The 15,993-nt window shown below is 50.1% G+C and overlaps 1 protein-coding gene across 4 annotated transcripts in view; it reads left to right on the top strand.

The window, feature by feature from the left end:
- Window positions 1-15,993, top strand: part of TTC28 (tetratricopeptide repeat domain 28) — a 440,803-nt gene that overhangs the window by 117,934 nt on the left and 306,876 nt on the right. The window contains exon 1 of one of the 4 annotated variants that reach the window (XM_084764314.1): window positions 1,331-2,504. The exons of the other annotated variants lie outside the window; for them this stretch is intronic. Within the exon in view, the coding sequence (XP_084620440.1) occupies window positions 2,478-2,504 (27 nt within the window). The 5' untranslated portion in view covers window positions 1,331-2,477. Of the gene's footprint in view, window positions 1-1,330; window positions 2,505-15,993 lie in introns of those variants that run through there. 4 annotated transcript variants of the gene reach the window in all.

Genomic DNA, 15,993 nt, shown 5'->3' with positions numbered 1-15,993 from the left:
ATTTTGGTTCCAACAACAAAGTATCTTCTATTTTGTGTGAAGTAGAATGGAATTTCATTCATTCACCATCCTTTCCTGATCTCTCCTCAATTTGTATTTTGCGTTGAATTTTAATAGGGGTCTCCTGCAGCAGCCCACCTGGCCTAGGACTCATGGGTAGGTGCCAGCAAGAAGAAGTTGAAACTGACTGCTAAGAAAGGAGTGACAGGACTGTGTGGCAGATTAGGTGTGAGGACCTCTGTGGTGTGAGATTTTTGGGATCATAGTGACGTCATGGACAGAGCTAGGGCTGTTGGGAAGAGAGATGATTTTAGGAAGGTCGGTATGGAGTTTTCAGTCCTCGTGGACGTGCATATGGAGTTGTAAGTCACACACACTGAGAAGGCTGGATTTCTTTGTGGCTGAAGTCATGGTTTGGAGCAGCCTCTTCCTTGTGTTTGTGGCGCCCAGGAAAGGCGCTGGCAAGCACCCAGGGCTTGCACTGATGATGAGGGATACGTGGAGAAGAGAGAGCCCTGAGCAGCTAATGTGTGCTGCCGACAGGACAGCCTTTCCAAGGACCCAGGAGCCTCAGGGTCGGAGGGTTGGCCAAGCTTCTTTGGGAGACATGAGTTCAGGTGTTGATGATATGCTCAGAAAATATCCACAGTGGCCTGAAGACTGTTTCCCTACAAGGGCTGCTCCAACTGAGCTTAGCTAGCTGTGACTCCCTGATCCAGTGCCTGCCACAGACCCCGCCTCTGGCGTATCTGTTATAACCCCACCCCATCAACTCTGGTTAATAAACAGGCGGAGTTTCTGGGTTGCTGAGGTTTTCCTACCCCAGAGCTCCTATCACCTGACTCCAGCTTTTCTGTCCGAGTGTCCATCTGTCTGTTTTTCCTTTATTCCCTTACCACTCCAGTCAGGTGCCAGTCTTTGGCGCTGCAAGGGCATGGCTGGGTTATGTGGCAGGTAGCTGTGGTACTCGGTGTGCAACGACAGGGCCTGGCCTTGAACTCCGAGATCTGCCTGCCTCTGCCTTCCAGGGTGCTGGGATTTCAGGTGCACCACCGTTGCCAGGCTGTGATATTTTATAGCAGTAAAATTAATGTCACATAAGATTGGTGGTTTGTGCCTGTGGCTCTAGCTAGCCTCTCAGGAGGCTGAAGTGGAGGGATGCTTTGGCCCAATAAATTCAAGAGCCGCCCACATTTTATAGTGAGACTTTGTTATTTTTTTTAAAAAGCAGTTAATTTAGAGAAGGAAATAAAAGTATGTTTATTAGTGATAAGGTTTCTGATTTTTTAATTCAAGATCTCAAATCTTTTTTCTTTAAATCAGAATTTTATGGCCCTTAAGAAAAGATTAATTCATTATTTATTTTACTTAAGATAAGTGTGTTTGCTCGTATGAGTGTACAAGCACAGCCATATGCAGGGGTCCGTGGAGATCAGATCCCCTGGAGCTTGAGTGGCCTCTGGGAACAGGTCCTCAGTGCAGTTAGCGGGCGCAGCCATGTCTCCAGCCCCTTGGCGGCCGTTTGATTTGGATTCTTGCCGCTTTTATTTCTCCTTGCAGCTCACACAAATCTAAGAATTCTTGAGAGGTTTCAGAGCCAGCCTGTGGACGCCTATGGAACTGTAGCTTTACTTTTTTTGCTGTGTAGTAGATGTCGTGGCACTAAGACCCAGAAGCCTGTGCTCGGTGTGGCTGGAGCTAGGCTGGCTGCGCTCTCACTGAAGGGAAGGAAGTCATTAGTGCAGACTGCGCTGTGCACTTAGGTTCTTGCAGGATTTCCTTCCAGCCTTTCCCCACTAAGCTTCTTGGGAATTAAAAAAGAAAAAAAAAAATCTAAACACACAAACCAAGTTTTCCTATTTACTGTGTCCAGGGAAGGTAGGCATTTCAGAAGGGAGATCCGAGCCCAAGTTGTCTAAGAAGCAGAAAACTGCGCAAAGAAGCCCCGGTTTCAGGTCTTTGGAATTTTCTTTGCTGAATTTTACAAACGAGAAATACACCCAGAATTTTGGGACTTGCTCCAGGCTGCGTGTGAGGGTTTGATTGCTTGTCTAATCTTTTTGGAGAAGAGAAGAATTCGCCAAAAGGGGCTTGGATGGCAGGAGCCCGGCCGGGTTTCGGTGGCAGCTCGTGCCCTGGGTCTCTGCTCTGAGGGCTCCGCGGCCGATCCGAGAACTCCGGCCGCTGGCTGCGGGCCCTTCGCAGGCGCGGGTCGGGGAACATGCCCCGCTCCGGCCCGGGCGCGCCGCTGGCCGCGGGGACGTCCTAGCCCCGTGGGAGAGTGTCGTGGCCGCGGCACTTCGCGCTGATCAGAAGACGAAGGCTGTCCGTGCTCTCCCGGCTCTTCCCCCTCGCTGTGAACGCGGCCGAGGACTAGGGGGTGCAAGGAGGCAGCATGACTTGCAGTCGCCGCCGCCCTGCGTCTGCCCCCAGCCTCCAGCCCACATCTTGATGCGCCCCGGGTCGGCTGTACAAATATGATGAAATGGCAGCCCCGGAAGAAGGTGAGTGCGGCGGCGGCGGCGGCGGCGGCGGGGCTGGCGGGGAGGCGAGGGCCCGCGGGACCCCCGAGGCCATCCGGGGCCGCGCGCCCACCACCGCCCGCCAAGTTGTCGCCTCCGGGCGCGCGCGGCCCGGCGGGGTGACAGCTGAGCCTCCGCCCGCGCGCTGGGCCGGGGCCGTGGCGCCGCGCCCGCCCCGCTAGGCCCGCAGGTGGGCGTCGGAGCGCCCCCTGCCCCGCGGGGACCGGCGTCCGGGCCGCGGGCAGCCGCTTCCCCTGGGCCCCGCTGGGGGGCGGGCAGCCCGGGAGCGAGCGGGAGCCGAGCTGCCTCCCGGACGGCCGGGCCTCGGGCGCCGGGGCTGCGGCGGGGCGGCTGCCGGGTCCGGCGGCCGCGTGGGCGAGTGCGGGCGAGCCGGCCATTGTGCGCCGCGTGTGTGCATCGATCGTGGGCAAGGGGGAGGGGGTACTTTGCTTTTTGCAAGATTATTTCCTAATATGGCTCCTTTGTTGAGAACTGAAGAAAAAACATCCAGTGGTTCTATCAAAATAAATTGCTATTGGTCCCTGAAATAACGTTTCTAAATGTGGGACCCGTCCCTTCCCTGGGACACTGAGGGAGAAAGACAGCTTTCTTCAAGTTCTTGGCAGCCGGCGTGTTTGGCCAGGGTTCCCCTTTGCAAACTTGCCTGACTGCCACTGTTAGGTTAACCCAGCGGTTTACGGCGAAGCGGGACTTTCCCTTCAATACCTCATTTGGCCACGGGTTTTATTGACATTCTTCTGAAGGAAAACACAGCGAACTGAATGTGCCGTGCCCCTCCCCAGCCGTGACCTGTCTCTGCCAGCAGCTGTCTGGTGTTTCACTCAACTAGCTAAACTGATTCTTTCTTTGTGCCATGATGTGTGATGTCGAGTTTGACATCAGAGCTGAAATAGAAATCATGTGTGAAATACTGAGAAGACACTCAGCGCGTGTCTGACTGGGAGGGAGCCCGGCAAACCCGACGAAGGGAGAGGGTTTTCTTAGGAATCTAAGTGATTCCATTTTTTCCTGTGGTAGTTGTTTCTACCTCAGCCCAAAGCCAGAGCTGCACATGTATTTGTTCTATTCCCGTCACAGGTCTTCATTCAGGGAGGCTGGTTTAAGGGATTTGTGTGCCTCTCCTACCCCCAATGGAAGAAAACCCCATCTAATTAAACATCTTACACAGATGCTGCGTAGCTCTCGAATCTCCTGGATTTGTGTAAGCTTTGTGAGTAGTTTAAAGATAGCTGCGAAGTGTACGTTCACAAATGCCTGCTTTTTCTATTTGACCCAAGGTGTAGTAACTCATACGGCTGTGTCAGTGAAAACCCCTCTGGGTGGTGGTATTGCCTGAACCACGGAAGTATTATTCTTGGCAGCCAGGTGCATTTCTGGACTCTGCTTCAAGTGTTAGGATTCACTGCTGTGTTTGTTCACTCCCTGGCTCTTGAGTGGCTACACTGGAAGATTGTATTCATTTTCTGTGTTCACAGTCACATGTCATCTTGTGCTAAGGACCCAGATATCAATCTGCAGAGTTTATAGAAGCCGAGCTGTCTGATTCTGTGTGATGATTATTTGCTGGTAGCTTGAGAGCAATTCTTGTACACTGAAAGTGAGAGCTACCCTGGAAAAGATGCTATTCCACTCCAGGTGGCACCACCAAGCTCAGCTCAGTTTATTTCTTAGTTGTGCGAGAACACTCACATGACCACACTATTGCCACGATTTCTGGCTGGGTTTGCCAACACGTTGGTAGTGGGACAGTCACATGCCGTGTGATTTACTGTGAAGACTATTCACACCCCAGATAAAGAGTGGTGCTGTACTATTGTGATCTGAACAGGGCTAGTGCAGCACCCACAGGCATCGCGAGACACCTCCCACCTGGGCTTTCAGGCTAGGGTGATTGGCGGCTTGCTGTCCTGGGGTCTTGTCAATCACTACTAGTTTGGGTGGTTCTGAATTCTGGGTTTCTGGGTTCTCTGTAAAGGAATGACTATAAATTCCAGATTTCTTTGTTTCTAACAGAATATGGAGCTGGGGTACATGACTGAAGGGGACTTTTCCTTCTCTTCACACTGTTAATTTAAGATTCGGTAGTCAAGACGAGTTTATAAATGTGTGAGTCTGCGGTATTCTATTAGAGTCTGGTGTCTTCTCATAAAGGAACCGTCCAACATCAGGGCCACGCCACGCCACGCCACGCCCCAGGATAAGTCTTAGTGAGCCTTTTAAACATAATGGGCCTCTCACCCGAGAGTTAAGTAATTTCCCTAGAAGCAAGATCCATGGGTATATACGTAACTCCAAATTCATCACATTTTATATATTAAATATGGATAGGTTTTCTTTATCAATCTTTAATTAAGTGGTTTAAGTAAAAATGCAAGATTATGAATAATTGTCCTGGTTTTGTGGCTGAAATGGCATTTTATGTCATTCAGGTGGCAGCTAGCATTTTTTTTCTTTTAGGTGTCGGCTGTATGCATCCTTTCAGTTCTTACCTAGCAAGGAAAGGGTGTGTTATTTGCTTTTCACAGATAAGGGGACTGTTTTAGAGAGGTGATTTGACTTACTGGGGAGTGACAGCACAGGAGGGAGCCAGGCCTTGTTTGCTTCAGTACCGTTGTACTTAGGAATTTTGATGATGAGACAGATAAAACTAAGCTGATGTTACTATAACAGAGCCTTGCTCCTCCCCTTTGAGGACCATGGCCAAGATGTTGCCCCCGTCCCTCGCCCCCTTTGCCCTTGAGGGAGCACAGAGACCTAAGAGCAGTTGTAGTCTGTGCCATAACCGTAAGTAGGCTGTCTTTTGAGGCTGACTTCGTTTTGCCGACTGGAATCTTTTTCTTTCTCCCTGCATGTTAACATCTCTTTCGGTGGTCATCTCGGTAGAGGTCTGGCTCCTTAGGTGCAGAAGCCGAACCTCCTTTGGTTTCAGGAACAATACGGTTGTCAGTATAGGTTTACCTTATGTAAGAGTAACTAACTGTACTCCCTGGCACCACCGCTTGTGACTTGACGTCTGCTGCCTCGGTTGACTCATAGGGTTGATCCTGGCTTACTAAAGAGCACCAGCACATTCGGCTCCCAACCTTTGCAGACAACATCAGAAAGGGGGCAGCCACTCTCCGCAAATCTCCCTGGAAGTCATGATTAAGACAGACACATTTAAGGAATGGTGCCAGGCTAAGTACCAGAACTCGCTTCGGAGTCATGATCATTTTGTTTGGGTAACCTAATTGGCCTTGCAGGATTCACTGTGCCCTGTTTTACACGAGGCCGTCACAAGGCATATTGTTTTATCTTGTATTTGCAGAAGTGATAGTAATTAAAACACCAGTCTCGTGGGAACGTGTTTGTTTACCACTCTGAGGAGATTTCTGCTTTCTAAATCCAAGGATTAGGATGAGGTAGTACTGTGTCAATAAGACTACAGTCTGAACCTCAGCTCCTCTGATTGGATTTTCTCATCGCTTATCTGATGTTATTTTACTATTCACACATAATAAAAGATTATTAATAGGAACGTGTCACATCAGCTACGTTAATTGTGTAATTCAAGAGTCTTATGATGTATTTATCTTGTTATACTTGTCACGTTAATAAAGTATGAGTCTGGCTTTAGTATCTGTTTTCTTTAAGCGCAGAGAGTGATGAGCTTCACACAGCTCCATTCTGCTTTACACTGTTCCCATTTGCTTCCCCCACCTCCCTGGCACCTTGCCTCTTCCTCGGCTTCCCTGATGGAGCTGCCATCGGAAGTTTGTTTGGAAGCTCAGGGTGAGGACTGCATCCTGTAGCTCTGTGTCTTGCAACGACATCACTTTTATGAAAGAATATATCTTGGATCCTGCCTCTGTGATGAAGTATTTTATTTTTGGATTATAATGCTAGTTTAATTTCAAATTTTTAATACAGCTATGCTTTATATTTAGTATTTATTATCTAGTGTGGTAGTTTAAGTAGGAATGGCCCCCATAGACTCGTGTGTTTGAATGCTTGACCTATGGGGGGGCGCTATTAGGAGGTATAGCCTTGTTGGAATAGGTGTGGCCTCGATGGAGGAAGTGTGTCACTGTAGGGGCGGGCCTCAATGGAGGAATTGTGTCACTGTAGGGGCGGGCTTTGAGGTCTCCAATGCTCAGCTGTGCCCGGTGTGGCACACAGTCTCCTTCTATTGCCTTCTGATCCAGATGTGGAGCTCTCGGCTCCTCCAGCACCATGTCTGCCTGCACGCTGCCATGTTTCCCACCATGAGGAGAATGGGCTAAACCTCTGAAACTGTGAGCCAGCCCCAATGAAATAGCGTCCTTTATAAGAGTCGCTGCCGTGGTCATGGCATCTCTTCACAGCAATGAAACCCAAGCTAGCACACCTAGTCCTGTTGGACTCTTTGCAGCTGATATTTCTGCGTCACTGCTCTTGGGACTTGATTTGTGGTGTAAGGCCACGTTAGCAGTCTTCTGCAGACCCAGGCTCTGAGGCTGCCAGTTCCCTTGACTCACGTCCTTGGGGGAGTCGTTTAATCTGTCATGTCTGACTCCTCATGGAGTTTATCACCCTGAATCTGGTGTAAATGGCATCCTAATGATTTCCCTTTTTTTTAAAGCCCCTTTGCTCTCTGGCTTTTCCTTCTTATTCCTTTCAAGTAATTGCTGAAAAGACATATATGTGTCTGTTACTGACCATGTTTAAGTCCTGCCATCCGTCTCTCCTGCTCTGGGAGAGGCACACAGTGGGGTGAGCACGTTGTGTGTGAGCTGGGCGTGGTCAGGGAGTTATAGAAGACACGCTGTGGTTTGCTGCAGAGGCTAGAGGGTCTCTTAGTGGTACCTGTCATTGTCACCCAAGGCCCTGTTCCCCTTCAGTGTATTGCACCAAATTGTGGCTTCTACCACAAAATCGCCTTTTGCAATTAGATTTATTAAAAAGAAGAACCTGGAAACAAACGGCTACAGTGTGAATTCTCTGCTGATGAGGAAACGCTGAAGCCGGACAGCGGTGGGGATCCAGCTCTGCTCAGGGCGGCTCTGTGGCCGGTGACTTCAGCATAGGAGGTCTTGGCTGTGTCAGTGGGAGCGGCACCTTACGAGAACGCTTGGCACACAACCTATGCCTCATTCATTGGCAGTCTAGCGGGACATGGCTCACTCGCTTCCTCTCTGTGCCTCCAATGCCTCCCTCCCCCTCCTGCCCCTCCTGCCCCCTTGTTCCCCCCCCACCCCTCCTGCCCCCTTGTTCCCCCCCACCCCTCCTGCCCCCTTGTTCCCCCCCCACCCCTCCTGCCCCCTTGTTTCCACCTCCTGCCCCCTTGTTCCCCCCCCACCCCTCCTGCCCCCTTGTTCCCCCTCCTGCCCCCTTGTTCCCCCTCCTGCCCCCTTGTTCCCCCTCCTGCCCCCTTGTTCCCCCTCCTGCCCCCTTGCTCCCCCTCCTGCCCCCTTGCTCTCCCTCCTGCCCCCTTGTTCCCCCCCCTCCTGCCCCCTTGCTCCCCCTCCTGCCCCCTTGCTCCCCCTCCTGCCCCCTTGCTCCCCCTCCTGCCCCCTTGCTCTCCCTCCTGCCCCCTTGTTCCCCCCCTCCTGCCCCCTTGCTCCCCCCCTCCTGCCCCCTTGTTCCCCCTCCTGCCCCCTTGTTCCCCCTCCTGCCCCCTTGTTCCCCCTCCTGCCCCCTTGTTCCCCCTCCTGCCCCCTTGCTCCCCCTCCTGCCCCCTTGTTCCCCCTCCTGCCCCCTTGTTCCCCCTCCTGCCCCCTTGTTCCCCCTCCTGCCCCCTTGCTCCCCCTCCTGCCCCCTTGCTCTCCCTCCTGCCCCCTTGTTCCCCCTCCTGCCCCCTTGCTCCCCCTCCTGCCCCCTTGCTCCCCCTCCTGCCCCCTTGCTCCCCCTCCTGCCCCCTTGCTCCCCCTCCTGCCCCCTTGCTCCCCCTCCTGCCCCCTTGCTCCCCCTCCTGCCCCTCCTGCCCCTCCTGCCCCCCTTGCTCCCCCTTGCTCCCCCTCCTGCCCCTCCTGCCCCTCCTGCCCCTTTGTGGTGTTTTTTGAGACGGATCTCACTTGCTGGCTTAGAGCTTACAGAGACCCACCTGCCTCACCTGCTAAGTCTCCTCACATTCTTTCCTCATCTTGGTCTCTCACTGGTTTCACCCTGGAGCTCGCCTTTCCTCTGACAGTTCAGCTGCTGGGCATCTCTGGCCATGGCCTCCCTTGACCATAGTTGTGTGAGCCACAGCCCTGGCTCAGCGCTCCCACTGTCCTTGTGTCCCTCTCCAAGACTCTGAGGGTAGTAGGCACCGCGGGAGACCTGAACGAACGGATGTTTGAATGCACACGTGCACTTAAGGAATGGCTTGGTAAGACTCTTTGACTTGCTGGTTACAGGGAGTAGCCACTTTACAAGATTATCTCTGCGGTTTTTAGCCTTCTGAGAACGCCATATCACACAGAAGCGAGGCGAAGTCATTAAAAGGCCAATCTGAACCGCACACCCATTAAAACCCAGTCACACTCATGGGATGGCAGCTTCATGGTGGTGTGCACTTCATGGTGCCAGTGAGGAGTCTTACCTCAGTGAGCTTCACCTCCACTGAGAAAGGGAAAAACACTGTAGTAACTCGTGACGCATTGCACATTGATCACAAGGTATTGGCCATTGTGAAATACCGTATTAAATATTTATTCTCTTCAGTCCTTACTTTTTTATTTATTTGTGTGGTGTATGTGTGGGTGTGCATATGTGGTTACACAGGCATTTAGAGGCTAGAGTTCACCATCAGTGTCTTTATCAATCACTGTTTGCCTTATACTTTAACTCCCTATTAGCATATATTAATTATTTATAACGATGGGCTTCATTGTTACTCTGTCATGTGTGTACACGATGCATTTCCCTGTCTTTCCTTGTCCTTTAGCCTTACCTGTGTGTGTGTGACCCTGGGAGTTTCATTAGATGGCTTAAAACAACATGTAGGTAAGAGCAGTGTTTCCACCCTCACCCGTTCACTGTACAGAAATCCTCGGGGAGAGGTGGGGCCCAGGAGCTGACCCCCCACGACAAGCTGCTGGCAGACCCAGCCTTTCTGCCTTAGTTTTTGAGATAGGATCTCTCACTGAATTCAGGGTTCACTTATCAGGTTAGGTTGACTGGCCTGCAAGCTCCTGAGGGTCATCCATCAGGCCTGCAAGCTCCTGGGGTCACCCGTCAGGCCTGCAAGCTCCTGGGGTCACCTGTCAGGCCTGCAAGCTCCTGGGGTCACCCGTCAGGCCTGCAAGCTCCTGGGGTCACCCGTCAGGCCTGCAAGCTCCTGGGGTCACCCGTCAGGCCTGCAAGCTCCTGGGGTCACCTGTCAGGTCTGCAAGCTCCTGGGGTCACCTGTCAGGCCTGCAAGCTCCTGGGGTCACCTGTCAGGTCTGCAAGCTCCTGGGGTCACCTGTCAGGCCTGCAAGCTCCTGGGGTCACCTGTCAGGCCTGCAAGCTCCTGGGGCCACCCGTCCCTGGGTTACTGATGTGCTTGCAAATACTTAGCTTTGAGGTTGGTGCTGGGGATCTGAACTGGGGTCCTCATTCCTGGTGCCTCAGCACTTTACTGAGTAATCTCGCCAACCCCAGCCCTACGCCTATTTGATTGTGTATATTTTGCAGGGAGTAGGCATCTCTTCAAGAAGTGAAAGACGTTAAGAGTTGAGGGAATCTGTGTTGGCACCTGTTTAGCAGGAGCCAGTAAATATCCCGTGTGAGAGGCTACAGACTTTAATTGGTCCACTTGAAGGGCGCCAGCACTGTCTCTCCTTTTGCCAGTCAGTTCCCACAGTGACTGCAGGAGGAGCAGGGGAAAGCTTAGCGTCCACAGCACCTGCCTCAGCAGTAAGACAGCTTTTGTTAATGCTTCTGAAACCATGTTGATTTATTGAAGACTCAGAATTACTTAACTTAACCCACATTTTTAGGATTCATGGGACACTTTTGTTCTGTACTTTCTTCACCCCCTGTTAAGGTTTTGGCAGCTAAGAATTTTCACATTCTCACATGCTAAGCTCTTCAGCTGTGTTCCCCTTTTGGCATATTTTGTTCCTTAGATTATTCCACAGTGTTCTTTGTTATTTTTTAGCACTGCATCCTTTTTGCATATAGTTCAAGAAAAAATATGAAATTGCATATATCTTTTGTGCAATAAATAGCATTTCTAGAAAAAGTACACAAACTAATTTTTAGTAACTCTCCACCTGCTGGCAGATACCTCTCAATACAAAGTTTTCTTTAGCATGGATCTGACTTTGCAAGCCAGTGTCCATCCACAAATGTGCCATATGGGGTGAGGCTTGGAGAAGCGCATATATTATTAAGACAAGACTAAGTTGTGGGACACCTAACATCTGCAGGACGTGCCCAGTGAAGTGAGGGCCAGCAGGCCGCTGGGAAAACTCACCGTGTCTGAGTGCATACACTCCAAACACTCAGTACACAGAATTGACTAAACCTACAAAGGTGGCGGAGGGGAGAAAACACAGAAAAGCTTGTTGGGCACCCGGGTAACTTTATCATGATCCCAAGTTTTCTTTTGAAAATTTATTATTTATTTATTTATTTATTTTGGTTTTTCGAGACAGGATCTCTCTGTGTTAGCCTTGGCTGTCCTGGACCTACTTTGTAGACCAGGCTGGCCTTGAACTCACAGCGATCCGCCCGCCTCTGCCTCCTGCGTGCTGGGATTAAAGGCGTGCGCCACCATACCTGGTTTAAAAACTTATTTCCCCTTTTATTAAGCGTAGATTCTTTTCTCATATGATATAATGTGAATACGGTTCCTCCTCCTCCTCCTAGGTCCTTCCCACCTCCTCTCCGTCGGATCCACCCTTTCTGTCCCTCATTAGAACAGCACAGCTGCCAGGAGAGAACAAGGAGAGACAGTGTACTAAGATAGAAGCAGAGATCTTTGCTGCTGCTTTACAGCATTCCGTCCACAAGTGATGCTTACTCTGCTTTGTCCAATGTCCCAAGGAAAGTGAAAGCGTTTTACTTCTCTTACTGTGTCTAGTTAGTGTACAAATGGGTTACATCACGACATTCTGTAGACACCGATCTTTGTCCAGTGCCCTTAGCCACCTCTCCTACCTGCTGACGCTGCTCCCCGGGCTGCGCACATGTGTCCACACTTAGATTCTGCGTGTGAGAACAGACGTTCAGCATCTTGTCTGGTAACATGATGATCTCCAGTCATGTCCATTTTTCTGTGAACAAAACAATCTTCTTCTTTATAGCTGAGAAGAAGCATCTGTTGGTGGATATCTTGGGGGTTGCATATTAGGTTGTTGGAAGTAGTGTACAATAAACACGAGTGTGCCGGCATCTGTGGGCTGGGGGCTGACTCAGTGCTTTGAGAATGTGCTCAGAAGTGCTATTATATGACCGCATAGGAGTTATTCTTTAAACATCTTCCTTCCTTTCTTCCTTCCCTTTCTTTCATATGTGTGTGCTTCAGGGGGAGAGACAGAGGACAGAGAGAGACAGAGAGAGACAGGAAGGGAGGGAGGGATGGAGGGAGGGACGGAGGGAGGCAGGGAGGGAGGGAGGACTCATCTTAGAGGCAGAGGACACCTTGTGAGAGTTGGTTCCTTCTTTCACCCGTGGGTCCTGGGGACTGAACTCCAGCTGTTAGGCTCGGTGCCAAGTCCCCTTACCCACTGAACCTTCTTGACAACTAGTTAGCTCTATTTTTAGCTATTTGGGTGTTTTCCTGCTTGTATATGTGTGCCCCATGTGCCCGGTGTCCACTGCAGAGGTTAGATGACGCTGGATCCCCTGAGCTGGAGTTACAGACAGTTGTGAGTTGCCATGTGGGTGCTGGGAGGTGACCCTTGGTCCTCTGGAAGAACAATCAGTGCTTGTAACCACTGAGCCACCCCTCCAGGTCTTGTTTTTAGTTATTTTGGGGACTCTATACTAATTCCCATAGGAAGCGTACCAATTCACTTCCCCACCATCCGTGTATAAGGATTTCTCTACCCACATCTGCATCAGCATTTTTAATCACTTGTTTTCTTAATGGTAGCCATTCTTCCTGGGGGAAGATGGAATCCCAACGTAGGTTTGGTTTGCTTTCCACAGTGGTTTGAGTTATCTGCAGGCTCTAGATGCCCAGGGTTTGATTGGCAAAGATTTCCTCCTCCATGAATGTACCGATCATCTCATGGCATGGAGCATCCTTGTCAGTGCCTGGGACTCCTCGCTAAGCTGATGGAGCCCTTCTCAGAACGTGCCTTGAAGTGTCCCCTAGATGTCCCAGGCTTTTCACTTTGGCCACTTTGGGTTGTGTTTTGTGTGGGATGGGAGACATGGGTCTAGTTTGCTTTGTCACACGTGGAAGTCCATCTTTCCCGGCACCGCATGTGTAAAGGCCACGTTCCTCCAGTCTGTGTCCATCATGTCTTGATAAACATTAGGAGGCTGTACCTTGTGGGCTTACTTCCATCCTGTCCTGCGGTTTCTGTGGCTGTCACCCTGGTTACTGTGCTCTGCAGCACAACTGAGGTCAGGCCTGTGTCACCCACGCGCTGCTCTTACTGCTCAGTGTGTCTCTTGGGTTATTCTGGGCCTTCGTGCATCTATGTGAAGCTAAGGGTTTGAAATATTTTAAATTGGGAAACAGACCGAACGATAGTGTAATTAAATCAACAAGAACTTTGCCCATTGTGCTTACCAGGATCATGAGTTCATTGCTGTGACAACTCATTGTTACTTGCTTTATTTTATCCATGTTTTCATACCTTGAATGCATGCACACAGCCACAATTTCAAGGTTATCTTAGATTTGGTATCTGAAACGCAGTACTCACATCCAGATCTGTGTGTTGTGGGAACTGGGTTTGCGGAGTAGAGAGTGTCCATCAGAGATAAGATGGATGAATGGCCGGGGCTGCAGCTCAGCCAGTAGAGTGCATGAAGCCCTTGCATGCCATCAGCTGGGCATGGTGACACACACCTGCAGCCCTCGCACACCATCAGCTGGGCATGGTGACACACACCTCCAGCCCTCACACGCTATCAGCTGGGCATGGTGACACACATCTGCAGCCCTCGCACACCATCAGCTGGGCATGGTGACACACACCTGCAGCCCTCACACGCCATCAGCTGGGCATGGTGACACACACCTGCAGCCCTCACACGCCATCAGCTGGGCATGGTGACACACACCTGCAGATCTAGCACTTTGAAAGTAGAGACAGCCAGATACAGAGTTTGCAGGACTCTGCTCTCTATAGTGGGTTTGAGGGCAGCCTGAGCTTCCTGAGACACCCCTTCTCAAAAAAAGGTTTTGCTTTTGATTGAAGAATATAACAAAGCTGGGTAGTGGTGCCACACGCCTTTAATCCCAGCACTCGGGAGGCAGAGGCAGGCAGATCTCTGTGAGTTCGAGGCCAGCCTGGTCTACAAAGCAAGTCCAGGACAGCCAAGGCTACACAGAGAAACCCTGTCTTAAAAAAAAAAAAGAGTATAAAGAATGTATTAGTGATGTTATTCTCATGATTATTTTTGTCAGCCATATACCTTTATTCTTTCTTTTCTTTTCTCCTTTTTATATTTTATTTATTTATTTGGAGTCGTGGTCTCACTATTGTGGGCATGCCTGTCCTTGAACTCACTCTGTAGACTAGGGCGATCTCAAATCCGCCCTCCTCCGCCTCTTGAGTGCTGGGATTAGAGGTGTGCGCCACCATCCCCAGCTATTATAGCACTGTCATAGTCTCCCAAAAGATAATAGATTAAAAAAAGATAAAATGAAAGTTGAGTGCACAGTTATTGCTGGTGACTCTGGGGACCTGTTTAAGTTCCTTGTGTGTGGTCATCGTGGCTCTAGTTTGGGAGGAGGGCAGGGATGATGAGATGAAAGTTTGACAAGTAAGAGGAAACCATGTCTGGGAGGTAATTTGGATCAATTCTCCACTGTCACCATCTCGCCCAGGAAATGGCTGCACCACCTTCTACTTTAACTGTAATGTCCTTCTGAGTTTCCTGGTAATTCAAGTTCTAATTCACTGCCTGCCAACGGTTAAAAATTACAGTCATTTTAGGTGAAATTTCCTAAAATACATTTTATATTTTGTAATAAACAGGGTGCTAAGAATAACCCAACTTACAGTTAACCCAGGAATATACACATAGGAATGACCTCACATGCTAATACTACAGGAACGACCTTACACACGCTAATACTACAGGAACGACCTTACACACGCTAATACTACAGGGACGACCTCACACGCTAATACCACAGGAACGACCTCACACACGCTAATACTACAGGAACGACCTCACACACGCTAATACCACAGGAACGACCTCACACACACTAATACTACAGGAAAGACCTCACACACGCTAATACCACAGGAACGACCTTACACACGCTAATACTACAGGAACAACCTTACACACGCTAATACTACAGGAAAGACCTTACACACGCTAATACCACAGGAACGACCTTACACACGCTAATACTACAGGAAAGACCTCACACATGCTAATACCACAGGAACGACCTTACACACGCTAATACCACAGGAACGACCTCACACACGCTAATACTACAGGAACGACCTCACACACGCTAATACTACAGGGACGACCTCACACACGCTAATACTACAGGACCGACCTCACACACGCTAATACCACAGGAACGACCTTACACACGCTAATACCACAGGAACGACCTTACACACGCTAATACCACAGGAACGACCTCACACACGCTAATACTACAGGAACGACCTTACACACGCTAATACTACAGGAAAGACCTCACACATGCTAATACTACAGGAACGACCTTACACACGCTAATACTACAGGAACGACCTTACACACGCTAATACTACAGGAACGACCTTACACACGCTAATACTACAGGAAAGACCTCACACACGCTAATACCACAGGAACGACCTCACACACGCTAATACCACAGGAACGACCTTACACACGCTAATACCACAGGAACGACCTCACACACGCTAATACTACAGGGACGACCTCACACACGCTAATACTACAGGAAAGACCTTACACACGCTAATACCACAGGGACGACCTTACACACGCTAATACCACAGGGACGACCTCACACACGCTAATACCACAGGGATGACCTTACACACGCTAATACTACAGGAACGACCTTACACACGCTAATACCACAGGAACGACCTCACACACGCTAATACTACAGGAACGACCTTACACACGCTAATACTACAGGAACGACCTTACACACGCTAATACTACAGGAACGACCTCACACACGCTAATACTACAGGAATGACCTCACACACGCTAATACTACAGGAACGACCTTACACACGCTAATACTACAGGAACGACCTCACACGCTAATACTACAGGAACGACCTTACACACGCTAATACTACAGGGACGACCTCACACGCTAATACCACAGGAACGACCTCACACA

The sequence above is a fragment of the Acomys minous genome (assembly GCF_964271855.1).
Source record: "Acomys minous genome assembly, chromosome: 16".
Lineage (NCBI taxonomy): Eukaryota > Metazoa > Chordata > Mammalia > Rodentia > Muridae > Acomys > Acomys minous.
The sequence above is the reverse complement of the archived record's forward strand: the minus strand, read 5'-3'. Positions and strand labels throughout refer to the sequence as shown.